General features: G+C 36.0%; 1 protein-coding gene and 1 non-coding gene across 2 annotated transcripts; both read left to right on the top strand.

The window, feature by feature from the left end:
• Positions 1–466: 466 nt before the first annotated feature.
• On the top strand, positions 467–538 carry TRNAA-CGC (transfer RNA alanine (anticodon CGC)). Its single transcript has one exon. It is a non-coding gene; the product is annotated as a tRNA-Ala (tRNA).
• Positions 539–16,464: 15,926 nt separating this feature from the next.
• Positions 16,465–17,652, top strand: LOC150101974 (beta-1,3-galactosyltransferase 5-like). Its single transcript, XM_090399946.1, has one exon. The coding sequence runs from the start codon at positions 16,465–16,467 to the stop codon at positions 17,650–17,652; it is 1,188 nt and encodes a 395-aa protein (XP_090256072.1).
• Positions 17,653–19,274: the final 1,622 nt, after the last annotated feature.

Here is a 19,274-nt window from a genome sequence, read left to right as displayed (position 1 = left end):
CAAATGACTCTGCAGTAGTTTACTACTGCAAAGCTCCTCCACTAGGAGTACATCTTGCAGAATTAGGTGAATCATTCACCGTTTATTCTGCCTCCGTAGGTGTGCCTTATTGAAACTTCATATGAGGCTGAGTCTTTTTGCGAGATCTGCTCCGCGACATAAAAATTCAAAGAATAGTGTAGGGTGCATCAAATTCTGCTTGAAACTGGAGAAGCAATAGTGGGCAGAATTCAAACATTTGACAAGGTAAACAAAATGAATCTGTTTTTACTTGGAAAAATTCTTTTTTTTTTTCTTTTTGCAAAGTAACGATTTTATTTTTACGTTCTCTTCTCCATTATAGAAGTGATGCATTTTCGAAATTCCTTAGGTTGATATAAAGTGTAGCAATTTAAATATATCTACTCCCTTAAATTGCTATCGTTATTTTCTATCATTCTTCTAGAAGCAATTAAAGAACACAGGTGGGGGTGTAGCTCAGTGGTAGAGCGTTCGCTTCGCATGTGAAAAGTCTCGAGTTCAATCCTCGACTCCTCCAGTTTAATTGCTTTTTTCATTTTGGTTCCTTTGTCTAATTTTAAATGCTAACTTCTGAAGCACAACATTTTATTATCTTCATGCATAAGTTCCGTAAACTTGATTGATACATATATTAAATTTAATAAAAAAAAAGAAAAAAGAAAAAAGGAAGTAACTTCCACCTGTAGATTGAGCTTCGTATCAAACATACATTTCTGTGCGCCAGATGGCGCCACCTCCAATTAGTAGAACAATATAGTTGTGATGAATCTATTTTTGAGGACGCAACCAGCACATGCGTGAACAGATCCTCTATTTCACGTAAATTTGATTTACTTTATCTGTAAATAGACTTTTTCCAACTATAAATTATATTAAAAAATGAGTGCAGACTGTACTAACGTATTTACATAATTTGTGAATAAACTGAAATATTTAAGAATATAAATAAACAATTACGAAATACAACACTCTTAGCTGTTTTTAAAATGTCCCTGAGATTTAATACATACAGCATTTCCAGCATTCTAACGATATTAGTATAAAAGAGAAAACTTCTAGTTACCAGTAAAATTAATTATTTACCTCATTTTGATATATTTAGCAAACTGAGACAAGCCTAAAACTCTTTACAGATATCTGTAATTTCGTTGTAGGAACAACTCTTCACTGACATGCAATTGACAAGTATTGCATATTTATCACTGCGTCGCGTAAGTGCTGCCATCTCGTGACTAAGGATGTGAATTCCTATCCCCTATGATTGCAACAATGCCTAAAAATCTAGACATACTCATAAATAAAATTTTCAATTTATTCAGTTTTAATTGAACATCTCAAAGTACTTAAAATAAACTTACTACATTATCTAAAACGCTTTACATATTTCTGGACTACAAATTATTAGTGAACTAGGAAAATAATTTTAAAAGCTGATTATGTTTTTTGCTTAATTCGTTAATCTGTTATTATTATTATTATTATTATTATTATTATTATTATTATTATTATTATTATTATTATTATTATTATTATTATTATTATTATTATTATTATTCAGAATAAACCTGTATCCTGCCAAGGACATAATCGTTGATATACAGTATTATTATTATCGCAATGTTCTGTTTTGGACCGTATTACCCAACACGTTAAAATCTCCGTTGCAGTTGCAATGATTCATGTTGAAGTTTCTAGAACAAAATCTACGTGAAACTGGGATGAAAATAAATAATTTCAAGCCATAATATCTTAATCCATTTTCATGTTATCCATAACGAATGCACCTTAAAATAAAAAAATAAAAAATAATAATAAAAAAAATAAACATAAACAGATCAAGGTGGTCCATTTTGTCTGTTTGAAATGCTGGGCTGCACATTGACAAGGAATACTGTAGATAGCTGAAAAGGAAAGAGGATCTTGGCAGTCCTTGGTGTGTATCGGCAAGGTGGAAACCTTGTTTAGCGGTTTGTATGATGTTCTGATTCCGTATTTCAGGAGGGATTCCTGTTTGTCTATTGTAGCTTTGATGTTGAGTAAAGATGGTGTATGTATGGAGTTTGTTGTTAAGTAGTTTGAAGAGGATTTTTTCGGTTCCTCATTTTTTTTTCTTTCCCCAAAAATTGTAAGCAGGACCTGTTGTTCCAGATAGAATGCTGATGCTCAGGAAGAAAGTCGCTCTGCCCTGGAGTCAAAAGTTTCGAAAATTTCAAGTTTCTGGGCAGGATGGCGATATGGAGTGGCATGTAGGCATTTGCATCTGTGCATGAGGGGAGGGGAACTTACACCTGACTGAACACAAAATGAACTCATCTGACTGCCATTTGTAAATATATACATATATATATATATTTGTGTGTGTGTGTGTGTGTGTGTGTGTGTGTGTGTGTGTGTGTGTGTGTGTGTGTGTGTGTGTGTGTGTGTGCGCGCGCGCGCGCGCGCGCTGTTTAACAGCATCACAGAACCGGATGAGAGTCGGTTCCAAACGTACCGGTGCAAGAAAAAAGGAAAATTTTATCCTGTGTTCTGATAGTACAATGTCTAGAGCAATCTTACTGAAAATAACGAAGGTGGAATTATTTCGTCAGTAACACTGTTACTGACGGATTTCAATACAAAGCACTGAGTTATCCTGCGGTGGTATGGTATATCGGTTGGTTTTCTTCCTGGTCACTTGTCTAGATTGACTTCATTATACGGGAACAATTGAATGATTGATTTGTAGAATTCTATTTCTTTGTCATCCTAAATGGACCAAGATCTACTTTTGGAAAAGTGAAGTGTGTTATGTTAACAGCCTCATCGTCATCGTCTTCGTCCATGTACATGAAATACCACTCTTCTTGCTCTTCGTATCCAGGATATTTCCGTATAATGTTTTCAATACAATGGTGCAAGGATGTGAATTGCTATCCACTATGACGTGATACACCTAAATACTGATCATAAAACAGACCAGGTTTTTTTTTAATAAACAACAAGAAACATAAAGAGACATTGGCTTAAGGTTGATAAAGAGCATCACTAATGAACGCTAAAATCTCATCGCGCCTCCGATTTTGAATGATTAATCCACAGGTGTACTCGAGATGTCTGTTTTTGAGTGTTCTGAGAATAATTCACCTGCAACGAGAAAACATCCAGCCAAACGCTGCGCAGGTATATTACATTTCGAACGAACTAGAGGCACTCAAGTGACAGCTCAATACAACACAATAATGCTTTGAACAGGATCTTATAGGATGACACAGTGCGTCCTAATATTATCACAAAAGGAGAATAGCAAATGATCTCATCGTATCCCTCTCTCTTATCAGATAAAAATGAGTAATTTCGGTTCATGTGATTTCACACGAACTGAAAGTAGATACTTGTGGTGTGGAAAAAAGTCTCCTATTCCAATGAATCCTGGTTACAGTTGTTTTCTGTTTTGGAGGGGGATGTGCATCGCACTACGAATCAATAATCATTCAGTGCTAAATAGTAGCGCTGCGGGTCGATAGTATGCAGTGTATTTTGTGTATTTTCTGACGCAACATCTGAATGGTACAACCTAATTTATTGATATGGAAATAAATCTTTGATGCTCAGAGATTTTGCATGTGGAAAATGCCACATCCATCAGAATACTATCCATCACTCTAGAGTGATACCAAGATCATGAGGATATAATTTCCATATTTCATTAATCTACTCAGGGACTAGTGAAATAAACTGTTAGCAAGGTGATTGATTCTTTGGAATCCATCTGAGACCACTAAAAGATTCATTTAGCACAGTACTGAGCAGAGTCTCATGCGGTGCTTGCACCACCTCTTGGAGTTTGTCTTTAAATTTGGGATTGTTCTGAAGACAAATGGGATGCTGGCCGCTATCAGGGAGGTGAACTTAATAAACTCGCCACGCGCTTCTATTCTTAAAGTGCATCAATCTGATTTCATCTCTGATATTACAAATTGGCGTATTTTTTTAGTTTTGTGAATAATAATCAGCTCATCCATTATTGTATACCAATATGCTAACAAGAACCACCCAGTACAAATAAGAAATCTGCCAAAATCACAGTCAGAGTGAAGCGTGTATACCATTCTTTAGAATGGGGATGTGAGAATTCCCATCTCTCTCTCTCTCTCTCTCTCTCATATTGTAATACAAAATCCAGTTTATAATCCCCCCCACGATATTAGGAATGTTCTTTCCAGTTCGCTGAGTTCTGAATGAATAAAACAGACAAATATATAATGAACGTAAACTATGCCAATAAACTATGAAATAGAGTCTAGCAGCCCTTTTACTTCAGATTTGACTTTGACATTTCATATTGCATATCGGGGTCTGTACATGTTTCATCTTAAGCGATTACAAAAAAAAAAGAATCTAAGCAGTTGATATGCTGGTCAATAATGGCCCTATTTTAATGTCGCAGTTCAGGGCGTTTTAGATTTGGAAGGAAAAGGTAAGAAGCTGTGGAGGGAGGAGGATATAGAATGCGGTCCTGTTACAAAGATGTCGCATCATAATTTCTTTTTTATTTTAGAAAAAAAATTTTTTTCAGATTAGAAACGCAACTCCTTAATATGTTTGAAACTTCTTAATACAAATCGATCGAGTTATTATCAGTATGTAATGAACTCACTAAAGTTTCAAAAACGAAGTAAATTGCTCTTGAAATTTTGAACGCAAAACGCTCACCCCCTTATCCGACATACACACGATCATGTGTGTGTGTGTGGGTGGGTGTGTTAAATTTGTGAACAATGGGGAAATGGCTTTAACTCTGTAAGCCGGAACAGACTTCGACAAGGAAGATGTATACGCATCACAGATCAAGAACCATTTATTAATTTTTGGTAATTATGTAAATATTTTGAGCATTATTTTTATATCTGCTTTTGCTGAGTTTCAAACATTACTAATTATGCATAATCTCACTAGATGGCAGTATAATATACTTACTATTAGTCGCAGCTTCGATTTCTCCTGTTGAAGTAGAACGTGTAAAGTACTTATTATTATACGGACACAACCAGGGAGTCCGAAGACTCATCGTGGGAGATCCAATCTATCCACACAATCTATCATACCTCTCCTTGAACCCATTAACAGAAAAAGCACTCACAACTAATTCTGGCAATCCATTCCACTCATTCACCATTCTCCAAGCAAAAGATCTGTCCTCACGCCCTAGTAACTACACCTTTATTTAACTTACAGCGATGATCCCTTGTTCTGGTCCCTTTAGCCAAGTGCTGAAACATTTCCCCTGCATCAATCCTATAAAACCCTTTAAGCCACATAAATGTTTCTATCCAGTCCCCTCCTTTTCTCCTATCAGCCAACTTCTGAAATCCACACACCTTTAATCTATCCTCATAGGGAATTCCACAGTCCACTCACCATCTTGGTCACTCGCCTCTGAATCCTCTCTACCACTTCCTCATCCCCAAGAATCTCAATTGACCAGACTAGAGCGCAGTAATCCAGATGTGGGCATATCAAGGCTGTATGAATAGGAATAACAACTTCCTTATCTCTACTTGTTAATGTGTTCTGCAATAGCCAAGTAATCTTATAGAAACCTTATCAACCTTAGCAATATGTCCTCTAAATTTTAACTCTATCTACTACCACCTCAAAATCTCTAGCTTCATCTACATCCTAGCGTAAAAAGCCATTAATATGATACACAGCTTGTAATCTACTTTTCCAAAAAATGCATAACTTTTCATTAAACTGACACCAGTTATCTTTTGCCCATAATAACAGCCTATTTAAATCGTCCGCCAGCCCTCCACAGAGTTCCTGCGGAATTCTGTGACGTTCCTTCGCAAAATCCAGCAAAATCATCGTGTTGCCATACAAAAAGCCATGTTGACCCTCATACAGTATCATATTTTTATCTAATTCTGTCTTTGACCGATTTTTATAGTACTTTTACCACCGCGCTTGAGATACTGATTGGTATATAATACGCTACTGCAGTCTTAGATCCTCATTTATGCAAGGGAATTATTTTGTCCTCTTTCCACTCCCTTAGAACTCTACCAGAGCTGAGACTTGAATTAAACAGCTTAGTCAAAGGCATAACCAGTTCCCTTGCACATTCTCGCAAAACATTAGCTCATACCCCATCTAATCTCCCACAGCTGTATTAACATTGAGATTCTGCAATATCCTAAAACCATCCAATTCATCTACCTCTATTCCCGCATTAGTGTCTGTCACGTAGGCTAAAGCTGTAACCTCACTTTGATGATATACCCTTGCAAAATGGTCACTCAGTAACTCAATTATTTTATTCGCTTCTGTCTCCTCGTGACCATCATCACTCGTTAAGGTTAATGTTCCATAGTCATTCTTCCTCTTACTTACCACATAACGAAAGAACTGTTTGGTAGTTCCTTTGGCCTACTCGGTAGATTCTTCTCATAATCTGATTTTGCCTTCCTTGACATGCTGGTCACCTTTCTCCTTATATACCCTGCACAGCATTTCTTCTTCCTCCTCTGCTGCTCGTGCTTAATGATATTCCTCATCCTTCTAACTCCTATCTGATTAACCCTTCTTACCTTACGTATACAATTTAATATTGTTTCCACTAGATGACCCATAACTATATACCATGCACTGCTAACATCCTTAAGCTGAAGTGTTTTATGCCATGGCACAGATTTAAGCTTCTTCCTAAGAAGTTCCATTTCATCCACCTCTGTTCCCACATTAATGTCTGTCACATTTGTTAAAGCAGTACCCGTACTAGATGATATAACCTTGCAAAGCGATCACTCAGTAAATGAACTATTTTATCTGCTTCTTCTTCTCGTGAGTATATTGAGAATATTTCAGAGAGAGATTTTTTTTTTTTAATTCACTATTCTATTCCTTTTTCTAAATGTCCTTAAAACAAAAAGGTCTTTTTGGACTAAATCGATGTTGCAAGTAACAACTGGAATATCCATCTAATAAAAAGAAATTCTATTCTACATCTGTATAAGGTATCCGTTTTCTGTAGCACATCTGACAGATAAGAACTACTTAAGGTCTATTCAAATATTATTTTCCAATTTCGAAGAATTGGAAAATACGCCCCCTATCGATACTGAATGGAAATATTCATCCAATGATTATTTATTTCAATGCATTTGTTAAAAGTGGAAGAAAAAGTCAGCCGAAGATGGCAGAATTCTTTTACAGGACAGAAAGTGAGTGAAGAGAGAGAGAGAGAGAGAGAGAGAGAGAAATGTGTTAACGATATAGATTTTCGATATTTAAAATTTTTCTCTTTGAATGTACAAACATCTTTGTTCACTTATAGTAAAGAGAAAATGGAAAAAACGTACAAATGACTTAAACTGTAAGAGTGGCTTCTCGTTAATCATCTGGCACCCATCATTAAATCTTTTATTGTAAGTTAAACTGTCCTTCCAATCTGACCTAACGCAATAATCAGGCAAGAACCTGTAGACCTGGAGTCTTTCTCCAACTCCATCTTGTTTCAAGCGATTCCTTAATATCTGGCTGCAAAGAAATCTCTTTGGACACACACACACACACACACACACACACACACACACACACACACAAACTTCACCGAGTTCTTTGCAAGTGACTTCCAATAAAAAGATAAAAAAAAAAAGCCTTGACCGAACTAAGAAAGGTCCAAAAATACGGACCAGTACACAGGAGCGCGCCAGTAGTTTCCAGCGCCTGTGTGCAAACCTTTAGTTGGCGCCTCTGTACCCCTCCCCTCAATAAAAAATCACTTTATAAAAACGTATCAGTGAGTAAAAATCAAATACGAAATATATTAATTATACGTTTATTGAACAAAAAGCAGAAATGACAAAAAAATGTATAAAAAACAATAAACATACAAGAAGGGTACAAAAACAACAAAAATAATTTGGAAAAAAATAAAGTAAATAAATAAATAATAGTAACTTACAAGTATATAAAATAGGAACATATTAAACATTATTGGGTAAAGAAATAGGTAAATAAATATTTAAACAGAAAGAAAAATCACTTAGTGAATTGAACTTTTCTAGTTTTCCTTAATAAAAATTCTCGCATAATATCATGTATATCAAGTGGATCCAAAATATTTAACTCTATCGATATAACGGCAAGATTTGAAAGTCTGTCTTGCACTATTGTGGAGCGTAAGTAGTTTTTAATAATTTTAAGTTTAGAAAAGGACCGTTCTGTAGATGCTACAGATACCGGTAATGACAGAAATATCCGAAACGCATTGTAAAGTTTGGATAAACTGTGATTAAGTCGTTTGAATAAATATACTGAATTATCTGATATATATCGTTTTTAAAATTAGAAATAAATGGTTGACAGTGTAAAATTTCCTCGCATAAATCGTCTGCGTCAATGTCTGAATGATTCTCACGTGTTAATTTTTGTCGTTACTTTTTACAACAAAATAATAAATATTCTTTTTTCGTGAAGTACTTAACAAATACAAAAACTGAAATGAATTCATATGTTCTTTTAATAAAGTAAATCTTTCGTGCAAAGATTGTAATGTTTGATCTATTATGCAGAGTAAAAAAAATTACTTTAAATGAAATTTCAGGATCTACTATATTTTCATGTTCGTAATCAAATTGTGTTATCTTTTTACGTCGCCTTAGTGGTCTACTACTACAAAAAACAGATTACAGATTCTGCTTCAAATTTTGCTGCAATTAATTTTGAACTTTCTACAATTTCTTTGAAAGTTTCATTAGACCTATAATCATTTAAAAATTGATTTAGATCATTCAATGAATCTAAAGCAAGTTGGAGATTCATATATTATGCAGTATTTTGCTAACAAAATTCACTAATATCATACCAAATCTTTGGAGCCTTTACTATCCTGGCGCCTGTGTGCGTCGCACACATTGCACATATGGCCAGCGCGCCCTACAAATACACTGTATTCAGTATGACGAAGGAAAGTGGAAATAAACACGCGAGAGAATTTGTCCGCCATGATGGCTCTGCCTTTCCGCCGTATGGCTGCAGGTGGCGCTGTCTTCACTTTCGCTCCATTTGCCCGGTTCCTATAAATAGAAAATGAAAATAAATGCAACCACGTATTTGTGATTGTTTACTAATAATTATAAAAAGTGATAATTATGACATTATAATTCCTTTAAATTAGAAATAAATATTAAAGTCCCATTTTAATACTTCCATTTTTACTTTCGCTATTAATTTTGTCTGTTCATTCCCGTAATTTCTCCCCAGAATACTCATATGTGTCGGTAGTCTTTGAGAACGCACCTTTTAAAGAGGCAAGGAAATATTGAAATCAGTGAAATCTTTCTCTTTAGAAAGATCTCACTGATTTCAAACAATAAAAAAGAATAGAAAAAAAAATCTTTGGCTCAGACGATGATGATGAGGAAATGTCCAATCCATTGCTTTCATTTCTAATGAAACATACATTATGTAATCGTTTTTTTTTTTTTTTTTGCTTGTGAATCCAACCTGAAAAAGGTTATAAACATATTAGTAGTGTTGGTAGTGTGAGATGATGATTGGTTAGCGGTACGTACCGAAGCGCTACGTGACCAACCACACTAGCGAAGATTTTATTTGTCTACTTCGGAAAAGCATGGATCTACTACGAACTATTTTTTTCATTTGCGCTGTTGGCCTTCCTGCTAACATTGTTTCGTACGATGTTAGCGTGAAAAATCAGGCATAATCTCAGCAAGCCTGTTAAGTTCTCAATTAATTATATGGCATTGCTTGAGCTTCAAAAGTATAATTGGCATTGAATGATGCGACTAAATCAGGATTTAAATGAATCATTTCAAAGCTTTGAAAAACGAATGCTTTTAATATACTTCCAATAAAAATCAAGAGTTAATAAAGTGTGATTTATGACTGTGTGATTATTCGCATGTATGTTATTAAAATTCTCCCGATCCTCGTTGTCTCCATACTCCTATGGAGTATGCTGCCGATACTCATTTACGGAGCGTAGAGGTAATGGCAGTGTGGCAATTCTTATTTCCGTTTCGTTCAGTAACATGACAAGAGAGAGGGGGGGGGGTTGGAATCGATTTCAAAATACATTTACGACACACCCTGAATGTGTTACAGAGTGACAGGGAATCAACGGTGATTCTCTCTTTGCTCGTTCATCACTGTCTCCTCTGGCTGCAGAATCAATGAAGTCACTCAGGTAATGCGATATTTTAAATTAAAATTATATTAAAATTTTTGTTTCTATAATTTAATTTTTGCTGATAAAATTTTGCCACGTTTTTTGCTGTCTACTCTTCATGCATGTAAACATGTATCATTTGTCTCTCAGTAGATGGTTTACTTAGCTCGGTTCATCTGCAGGCCTACAGCGGAGTACTGAAACTGGCTTTGACAGTTTCTTGTTTGTTCTCTAGTGTAGGTTTACTAAATGATACCGCTCTTAGTTTATTCCATCTAATCACCGTATTAATGTGTGATGTAATAAACCTGCTACCTACGTTAACAAACTTTGGCGTGAGACTTTTCGAGAAGGTCACGTGACATCCTCGATATCCTCAAGAATGAACTAGACGACGTCAGTAACTCAGAGTGAGATACTCGCCACAGCTTCAAAATCTTCTGCATTCGCATAGCGTATGTTACTAGGAATTTCACTATGCCTTTAGTAAAAAAAAAAAAAAAAATTATATTTTAGTATGTAGTGTCTAAACTGTAGCTGTAGTGATATACAAATACACAAAAACCTTTATCGCGTTCTTAGAAGCATCTAAAGTATTTCTTCTTCTCACGTATTAGGCCTAATGGCCTGTTACGAAGTCGTCCTTAGCCCTTCCAAACCGTAGCCGTCCAGATTATATGATGGTTAGCTCTATGTTCCAGGTGTGTCCTATGTGTGTGTGTGTGTGTGTTTTCATGGGGTCGGTTTGTCTGTTTTTATAATGGTACAGCCGTCCTGTACCATCACTATGCTCGTAATACGTAGCAGGCATATACGCTATAGCGTGGAAGAAAACCTATAATTTTCTTAGATAATAATAATAATAATAATAATAATAATAATAATAATAATAATAATAATAATTTAGATCTTTCTAAGAACGCGATAAAAAAGGCTGCCATGGATGTTGTGAGTGCAAACAGTGTGAATGAATTCAAGAATAAGTGTGATAGCTGGTGTGTGTGTAGTATTTGGCTCCTCTCGATGAGTCCCTGACTCCCTGGATGTCTCTCTTAATAATAATAATTATTATTATCATTTCATTGTAGTAGAGATGCTTGCTAAGAAGTGGAAGATGCTTGTTAGATATTGTCTTCAGGAGGATCAGAATAAGCTGGAAAAGTCTGTAAATATATATATAGGGATGCCACTTGATCGAAGCTGAATGAAGAGATTAAGTAATATTGTAATACCGAGAAGGATGCTGACCAGCAGAGATAAATCGGCAACAGGTTCCATGGTATAAGACTTTTGTGCTCAGATGCAGCAGAATGACTTGAAGAGAAGGATGAAGAAAGTTTAGAGAGGGTACAAAGAGGGGGAAACAATAAGATTTCATCAGTGTAGAACGTAAGTTATGATGATTCGTTGAAGTTGTTTAATCGACACAGTTTGACTGATGTTCTCAATCATATCCCTAAAATAAAGTAGGGATATGATTGAGAACATTTATGCTGTTGGAATATAATAGAGGGGGACACAGAGGAAGTTATTTTGCAAATGGTAGAAGAAGAGGAAGCGATTCATAGCAGAGTCTATGAATATATAAATGACATTATAAGAAGATGCGTACATGATGGAGATATCGGTACCTATATAAATGGATTTGAACTAAAATGATGACGAAAAGAACAGCTTTGAACAGCAGTTAGCATTTAGCAACGGTTACAATGGTGCATATGCTGCATAAACTGGACTCTGGACGACTGGAAAGAGGAACTTTGGAGCGCATAATCTCTCTCTCTCTCTCTCTCTCTCTCTCTCTCTCTCTCTCTCTCTCTCTCTCTGAAGACTTCAATCTTTTAATGATTTCTTCATGTTTTCACAAGCAGAACCTGAATTCAACACAAGGTTTTACGTCTTTTCTTCTTGTTCATTTGTGAGTTTTCTACTAGCCGAAAGTAAAGCGAAATTCCTGTGCTGGTTTATATCGATATTACCATGAATGGACAGATGTACTTCCACGTTCTACATAAATAACGGCTTCTACGAGGGATGTCCAGAAAGTAAGTTCCGTTTTTAAATGAATGTGAGGAACGTTAAAGCAGTTGAAATTCATCGGCAAATTATTAAGGTTTATGGAGAACACGTAATAAGTGATTCAACGGTAGGAAGATGGGTAAGACTTTTTAATGAAGGAAGGACACGTGTGTACGATGATGAACGGAACGGGCGACCATCTTTAGTGACTGACAATTTGATGCGTTCGTTTGAAGAAATAGGGGATTCACTATGACGTCACTTTCGCTGCAATTTCCAGAAGTTTCACATTCATGTCTTCATGAAATTGTGTCGGAGAAACTGAATTATCGGAAATTGTGTGCACGCTGGGTGCCGAAGTTGCTTACAGACAAAGTGAATCGGCTGGGCAGTGGGTTGGAATTCTTGACACGCTACCACGAGGATGGTGATGCTTTCCTGAGCAGACTTGTTACTGAGGACGAGATTTAAGTGTCGCACGCAACCCCTGAATCCAAATAACATTCCATGGAGTGAAGGCACACCTCATCACCAGTCAAGAAGACATTGAAGACAACGGTTTCCACTCGGAAAATCATGTGCACTGTGTTTAGGGAATTTTTCTGGTAGATTTCTTGGGTCAAGGCTCCACAATCAACGCGAGCATGTACTGCCAAGCCCTTAAGAAACTACGTCGTGCGATCCAAATTAAACGACGTGGCATGCTTACCAGGGGCATTATTTTGATTCATACTAACGCACGCCCACACAGGCGTAACACAACAACTTCTCTCCACATTCGGCGGGGAACAATCCCATCAACCCCCAATATAGTCCTGACCTCGCGCCAAGCGACTTTCGCCTGTTCAAACATCTGGAATCTTTCCTTGGTGGACGGCGGTTTCAAGACGACGACGAGGTCAAAGAAGCAGTCAATATGTGGTTTGCGTCACAGGCGGCAATCTTCTACGACGAAGGTATACAACTCTTGGTGTCCCGTTATGATAAGTGCCTGAACAATGGCGGAAATTATGTAGAAAAGTAGTGAAAGATGTCTATTTTAATTTCCAATGAAGTTTTTTCTGTAAGTATATTTTTGTTTTTCTGATAGTCCATCGGAACTTACTTTCTGGACGTACAATTAGGAAATTCCCCTTTGTGTTATTTTAGCCAGAATAGTAAGACAATTCGTGTGAGGAAAACAATTGAGTAAAATGAAGGGACTGTATAAATCTTGACTAGGGAACTAACCTTACAGGAACAACTGAAGACAGTCTTCGTAAGTGGATTTTACCTTGCTATCGATTGTCATGGAAGAATAGTAGATCAGAAGTAAATTTGCACTTTATTAAGAAGTATTCATATTTCGCTATATATCTATATTCCAATAATTTTAACATCCCAGTGTATATGTTATGGATTTGAATGTTGTAATGTCGACTAGATAGCCGGCAAGAGTCTGTGTGTGTGTGTGTGTGTGTGTGTGTGTGTGTGTGTGTGTGTGTGTGTGTGTGTGTGTGTGTGTGTGTGTGTGTGTGTGTGTGTGTGTGTGTGTGTGTGTGTGTCCTTGAGTTCAAAAGATAAATAGATGCTATTATTCGTTCGGTATTCTTTCATTGATTTCAACACGTTATATATAAAATGCGTATGAACAAACCAAAGTAGGTTATAAAACATCGCCCATCCTGTCATAAATGAAATGCTTCCGGTGATAGACAACGTCAATCATGATGACGAAATTATGTAAGGAAATTTGTTCATTTAAAGTGCGAAAAACACAATTCCGTACTTATACAGGGTGGCGATGAATTAACTTTCCCTCTTTGGAGGTATCTGTAGCTAAAACTAATACACGGAATGAGACCACATTTTATATTGAGAGTTTTGAAGGAATGGGGAGATGAATTCCGCGAAAAAAGATTTAGTACCAAAAGTCGCCGATAGGGGAAATTTCGGCGCTTACAGAGCTGAAAGCAGTCGAATATTTGCAGTAAACGCAGGTAAAAAGAATTATGCAAATTTTGGTGTGCGTACGAGACAGCATCGCCACCAATTCCACTTAAAAAGGGATTGGGAACGTTCAGGCAGTTATTAGAATGACTGACGAATTGTGCTCAATTCGCCTCAGCGTTCTTTGCTTGTTAAGTTGTTTTACCTTAAACAGTGCAATGTCGTAGCGGCCCTTCGGGAATTTAGAAGGCTTCATAGCCTGCGTACATGTCCTATGTGAGCTGTAGCACTGAGAGAGCTATGATCAAGAAGTTTGAAGAAACTGGATCACTAGGAGTTAGACCTGGCTGAGGACGGAAAGCAGTGCAAGAAGAGACAGTAACAGACGCTGCTACTGCAGTGTTCGACATTGAACAGCACATTGAAAATCGTGTATGCGGTCCAGGGGACCCTGAGTCTGATGAATAAAACATTATTTCCTGTGAGTTCAATCACTACATTCATTTCTGTGTCTCTCGCAAATTATTGTTTTAGTTTAATTATTATTACTCTTATTATCATTGTAACGCGCTACATATCCAGCTGGAATGAGTGACGTGACTGTCGCTTATAGCGTCGAAATGTTATTATTCCATTTTATCTGCCTTTAATGTAATTATCCGCTTTTTTTCGGCTCCGATAGCGCCAAAAGTTCCCCTATCGGCGGCTTTTGGTACTAAATCTTTTTTTGCAGAAATCATCTCCCCATGCCTTCAAAAGTCTCAATATAAAATTTGGTGTCAGTCCGTTTATTGTTTTTAGCTACAGATGCCTTCAAAGAGGGAAAGTTATTTTATGGCCACCCTGTATATATATTTATATATACTAGTATATATATATATATATACTAGGCTAGAAATAGAAATACCAAGATTTAGCAATACAGAACTTGTAAGTATTTCGCCAAAACAAGTTACCATAAGGTGTTTTAACCTTATTAAATAAAAATCTCTGGAGGAGATATAAATGTAGAAAAATACTTTCCACACTTATATCTCCTCCAGAGATAGCCTAGCTCCCACTGACGAGACCTCAATAAAGGTCGAAACCGGTCTGGGCCCCTTGCCTTTAATACAAAACATCATACATCCCCTTCTTGGAGATGTGTTTTGGCATTAAGGGTAAATATTAAGATTAGTGATCGGAGCTTGTCCCACCTTTGCCACGAGTTGCCCTGGTCCTGCACTACCTGTGGGATCAGTTAGACTTGCATCAATTGCAGGCGCAAACTTGACTTTTAGTCTGTTTGCTTACTTGGGAAATGGAGTAAAACCAGGTTTAAAATTGCTTGGTATCTGTAACATATATTATATATATATATATAGTTATTTATTTTTTTTTTTTTTTTCACTTCAAATAAGTAACTCTATCCTTACTCCAATCAAATTAGCTTTAGAAGTAAAAGGCAATAATAACTTTGTTTCTCCAATAGTTATAATTGTGAATGAGATTATTATATATATTTTTATGAGATTATTCAGAATTATGAAATTGAAATTACGAGATTAATGAAATTATTATTATTATTAATTATTATATGTCATAATTTTGAATGATAATTGTGAGCTGTGAATGAGTACAAAGCAAAGTATGAGAGCTACTGCAGAAATGTTGAATAGTTCTTGACATGATGTTTAGGTCCTTTCTCGATGAGTTGCTCGTAATAATTATAATTCGAATTCCATTTCTTAATAATTCATAACTCCATGGAGGGTTTTTGTTCCTAATATCAAGGGTTTGTCGGATAACCAGATTTCTGATAATGTAAACATTTTGATCTCCTTTGTCCTTAATATCTTCTACGTACACTACACTTCTGTCTTTCATCACACACACCCACATGTTTGATAATAATATATATTCAAATATATACTTGATATATCGTGATATTTTGGTTTTAAATACTTGTGAAGATGTTAATGGAATATTACTCTTATATTTTGCAATTTACGTTTCGCCTTTTGTCAATAATATGAATAGACGATTCTTAAAGCTGACTGAGTCATTCAAATTTAGGTTTCCTATTTTGGTCTTACGATGCGATGACAGATTATTAAAACATTATTCCCAGTTTGTATGTGGAATGCTCCATAGATCTCCAATGATACTTATTGTTTTTTTTAACCTTTACAAAAAAATTCTAAAATAAATATTAAATGTATCATATAACAAATATTGCGTCGTTAATAGTCATGTCTTCCCTTTTTTTTTTTTTTTTTGACAGGTATTTTAGGAGGGTCATCAAGAGGAGATGCTGGGAGATTCCTTGTGTTATTCTTATTATGGTCACCTTGTTCATAATTATTGCCGGCTTGGTATTGCTACATAATTATTATTCAAAACGTCATGAAGGAATCACAATTACTGAAATACTGCAATTCAAAAATGAAGATTTTGTTGTGTATTCAGACTCGGTGATTCTTCTTCAGCCAGCAATAGCACACCCCGACTCAACTGGACAACCTAAGACCGAAGGGGACCATATCACTACCAAAGAACACGTGTTGCTCCAGGATACAGCACTACCTAGAAAAGATGAAGAATTTACATTCTCCGCAAACAAAGACCAAGATAACACGTCATATTCAGATATGCCAAATGACAATCCGCATCCGTATACCTTTAAACTTAACCATCCCGATGTCTGCGATCTGCAAGGAAATGACCTCTTACTCATCGTCGTAGTTTTCAGCGCAACCTCTCATTTCGAATTACGGAAAGCAATCCGCGAGACTTGGGGTGGCTACGCCCGATCTAAAGGAGCAAAAATGATATTTTTACTTGGTGTTCCTACTGACCAATCATTAGAAAAGCAAATAGTCGAAGAAAACAACGAATTCCAGGATGTTGTACAATCGACTCACCTTGACACCTACAGAAACTTAACTCTGAAAGCAGTTGCCATGTTGAAGTGGGTTAACAGCTTCTGTCCTATGGCGAAGTTCGTAGTAAGGATCGACGACGATAATATCATTAATATTGACAAGCTGTTAGAAACCATAAAGAAAACGAATCTTACTAAGACAATTATGGGTTACATTATGAGAAATTTCCCTCCGGTTAGAAACGTCAAAAGTAAGCGGTATGTCTCTTATAAGGACTACAATCTGACTAAGTACCCTAATTACCAACCGGGCGCTATGTTCATTATTACAGGTGACTCAATTCTCCCCTTGTTAAACGCCAGCTTTCAAGTTCCTTACATCCCTGTTGATGATGTTTACCTCACTGGTATGGTGGCAGACAAGGCGAACATCAACAGAGCGCCTTTGCCAGTAATTATTAAAAAGAAGTTTTTTAAAGTGTGCACCTTTAAAGAACAATTTGGTGTCAATTCCTGTAATCCATCTGACATTAGACAAAACTGGGAATTAATCCAGAATACTGTTTGCAACGAAAGTAGTACTGCTAATCCTAGGGTTACTAAGATTATTCATATGTTCACTACAGTTTCTACTAATAATAAGTAAATAAATCACTGTAGAAAATAATAAGGTGTATTTCTTAATAACATTCTTATATAAAGACATCGTTTGTTATGAAATAAAGAATAAAGATATATATAACTGTAACCATAACTCGTTTTGCTTAATTTTGTAGCATTGGAAAAGGGGATTGCTTACGATAGCGCTGTACCACACATAGACCATCATAAGTTCCATTCTATTCGCCAATAGAATTTTTTCCTTAGACCTATCTCCGTCCGATTCGTGCGTTAGCCGATCTCTGCCCAAATTTTTTTGATAAAAGTGATTCCAATTATGGCACGTGTACTGAAAAACTATACGGCTTCCTTCTTTTGTGTGTCATGATTTTCAAATTACGTATATTGAATTTCATTTGACCAGACAAGTATTGCAATATGGAACTGTAATAGATTTGGTCCCCATTGTGCCACTGGACAATAGGAGCCGACTTTTGTAATGATTCCAAGTATACAATTTAATAAAATTAGTTCAATAGTCCCGGACACACAAAACGAATCGGGTACTTATGTATTTTTGAAATACCCTCAACGTTTAGTCGCTTGATTGATTTGCATTATTTTCGTTCCAGTTCTCTCTGAGATGACTTTATTATTATTATTATTATTATTATTATTATTATTATTATTATTATTATTATTATTATTATTATTATTATTATTATTATTATTATTATTATTATTTTGAATTCCATAAGGGTGAAGACAGTAACTTAAAACACACAAAATATTCCATCAAACACCTGACAGTTTATCTGATTTATTCGTTTATAAAATGCTTCCTAGGATTGTGTTTGGTTTCATGCGATTTCCAGTACTTCTGAGAAATGGAGATTTGTGATTGCGTTCTAAACATTGGATATAATTCTCGGCTCTTATCGAAACGCCCGCGTATTAATTGTTATAGGACGAGAGAAAGAAAATCGTATCCAACTTTAACTGTATTTTTTTCCTTGGGTGTACCCAGCAATCTGGGTAATTTAACACAGTAGATTACAACTGGCACTGCTACTGTAGTTAGAAGACGTTATTGTGGTTTAGCTGTCGATGATTGCCATTGTTTTAGAGAGGACAGCATATGAAAAAAAACCCTGAGAATATTGGTCTTAGTCACATTGTATGAAAATCATCGCCCTTAAAAATTTGTTATTATTATCTCCAAACCTCCATGGAGTCAAAGACTCGTCGTGGAAGGTCACCCCTGTCATACACACAGCTCATTATGCCATGCATCAGACAATGTATTTCAATTATTTACCAGTCTTCATGCAAAAGACCTACTTCTCAATTCTTTGCTGAAAACTCCTTATATAGCTTCTGTGGATGACCTTTAGTTCTCCTCCTGTCTCCGGACATTCTATGAAAAACCTCAATATTAATATGATAAGAAGCCCTTCCGAAATGATACGTTTCTGTCTTATCACCTCTCTTCCTCCTATCCACTAGACTCTTTGGCTAAATTTAGCTACAGAGTCTAGTGTATCAACATTCCAGAGACATTCCAGAGACCAAAACAAATATCACCTTAGTCAATCATTTCTGGATACTTTCCAATACCTCTCCATCTTTTTGCAAACCAGGTGACCAAATATGTGCACGGTAGTCCAT

This window comes from Typopeltis vanoorti, chromosome 11, assembly GCF_054136105.1.
Source record: "Typopeltis vanoorti isolate ZY-2024b chromosome 11, IOZ_Tvanoo_1.0, whole genome shotgun sequence".
Lineage (NCBI taxonomy): Eukaryota > Metazoa > Arthropoda > Arachnida > Uropygi > Thelyphonidae > Typopeltis > Typopeltis vanoorti.
The sequence above is the reverse complement of the archived record's forward strand: the minus strand, read 5'-3'. Positions and strand labels throughout refer to the sequence as shown.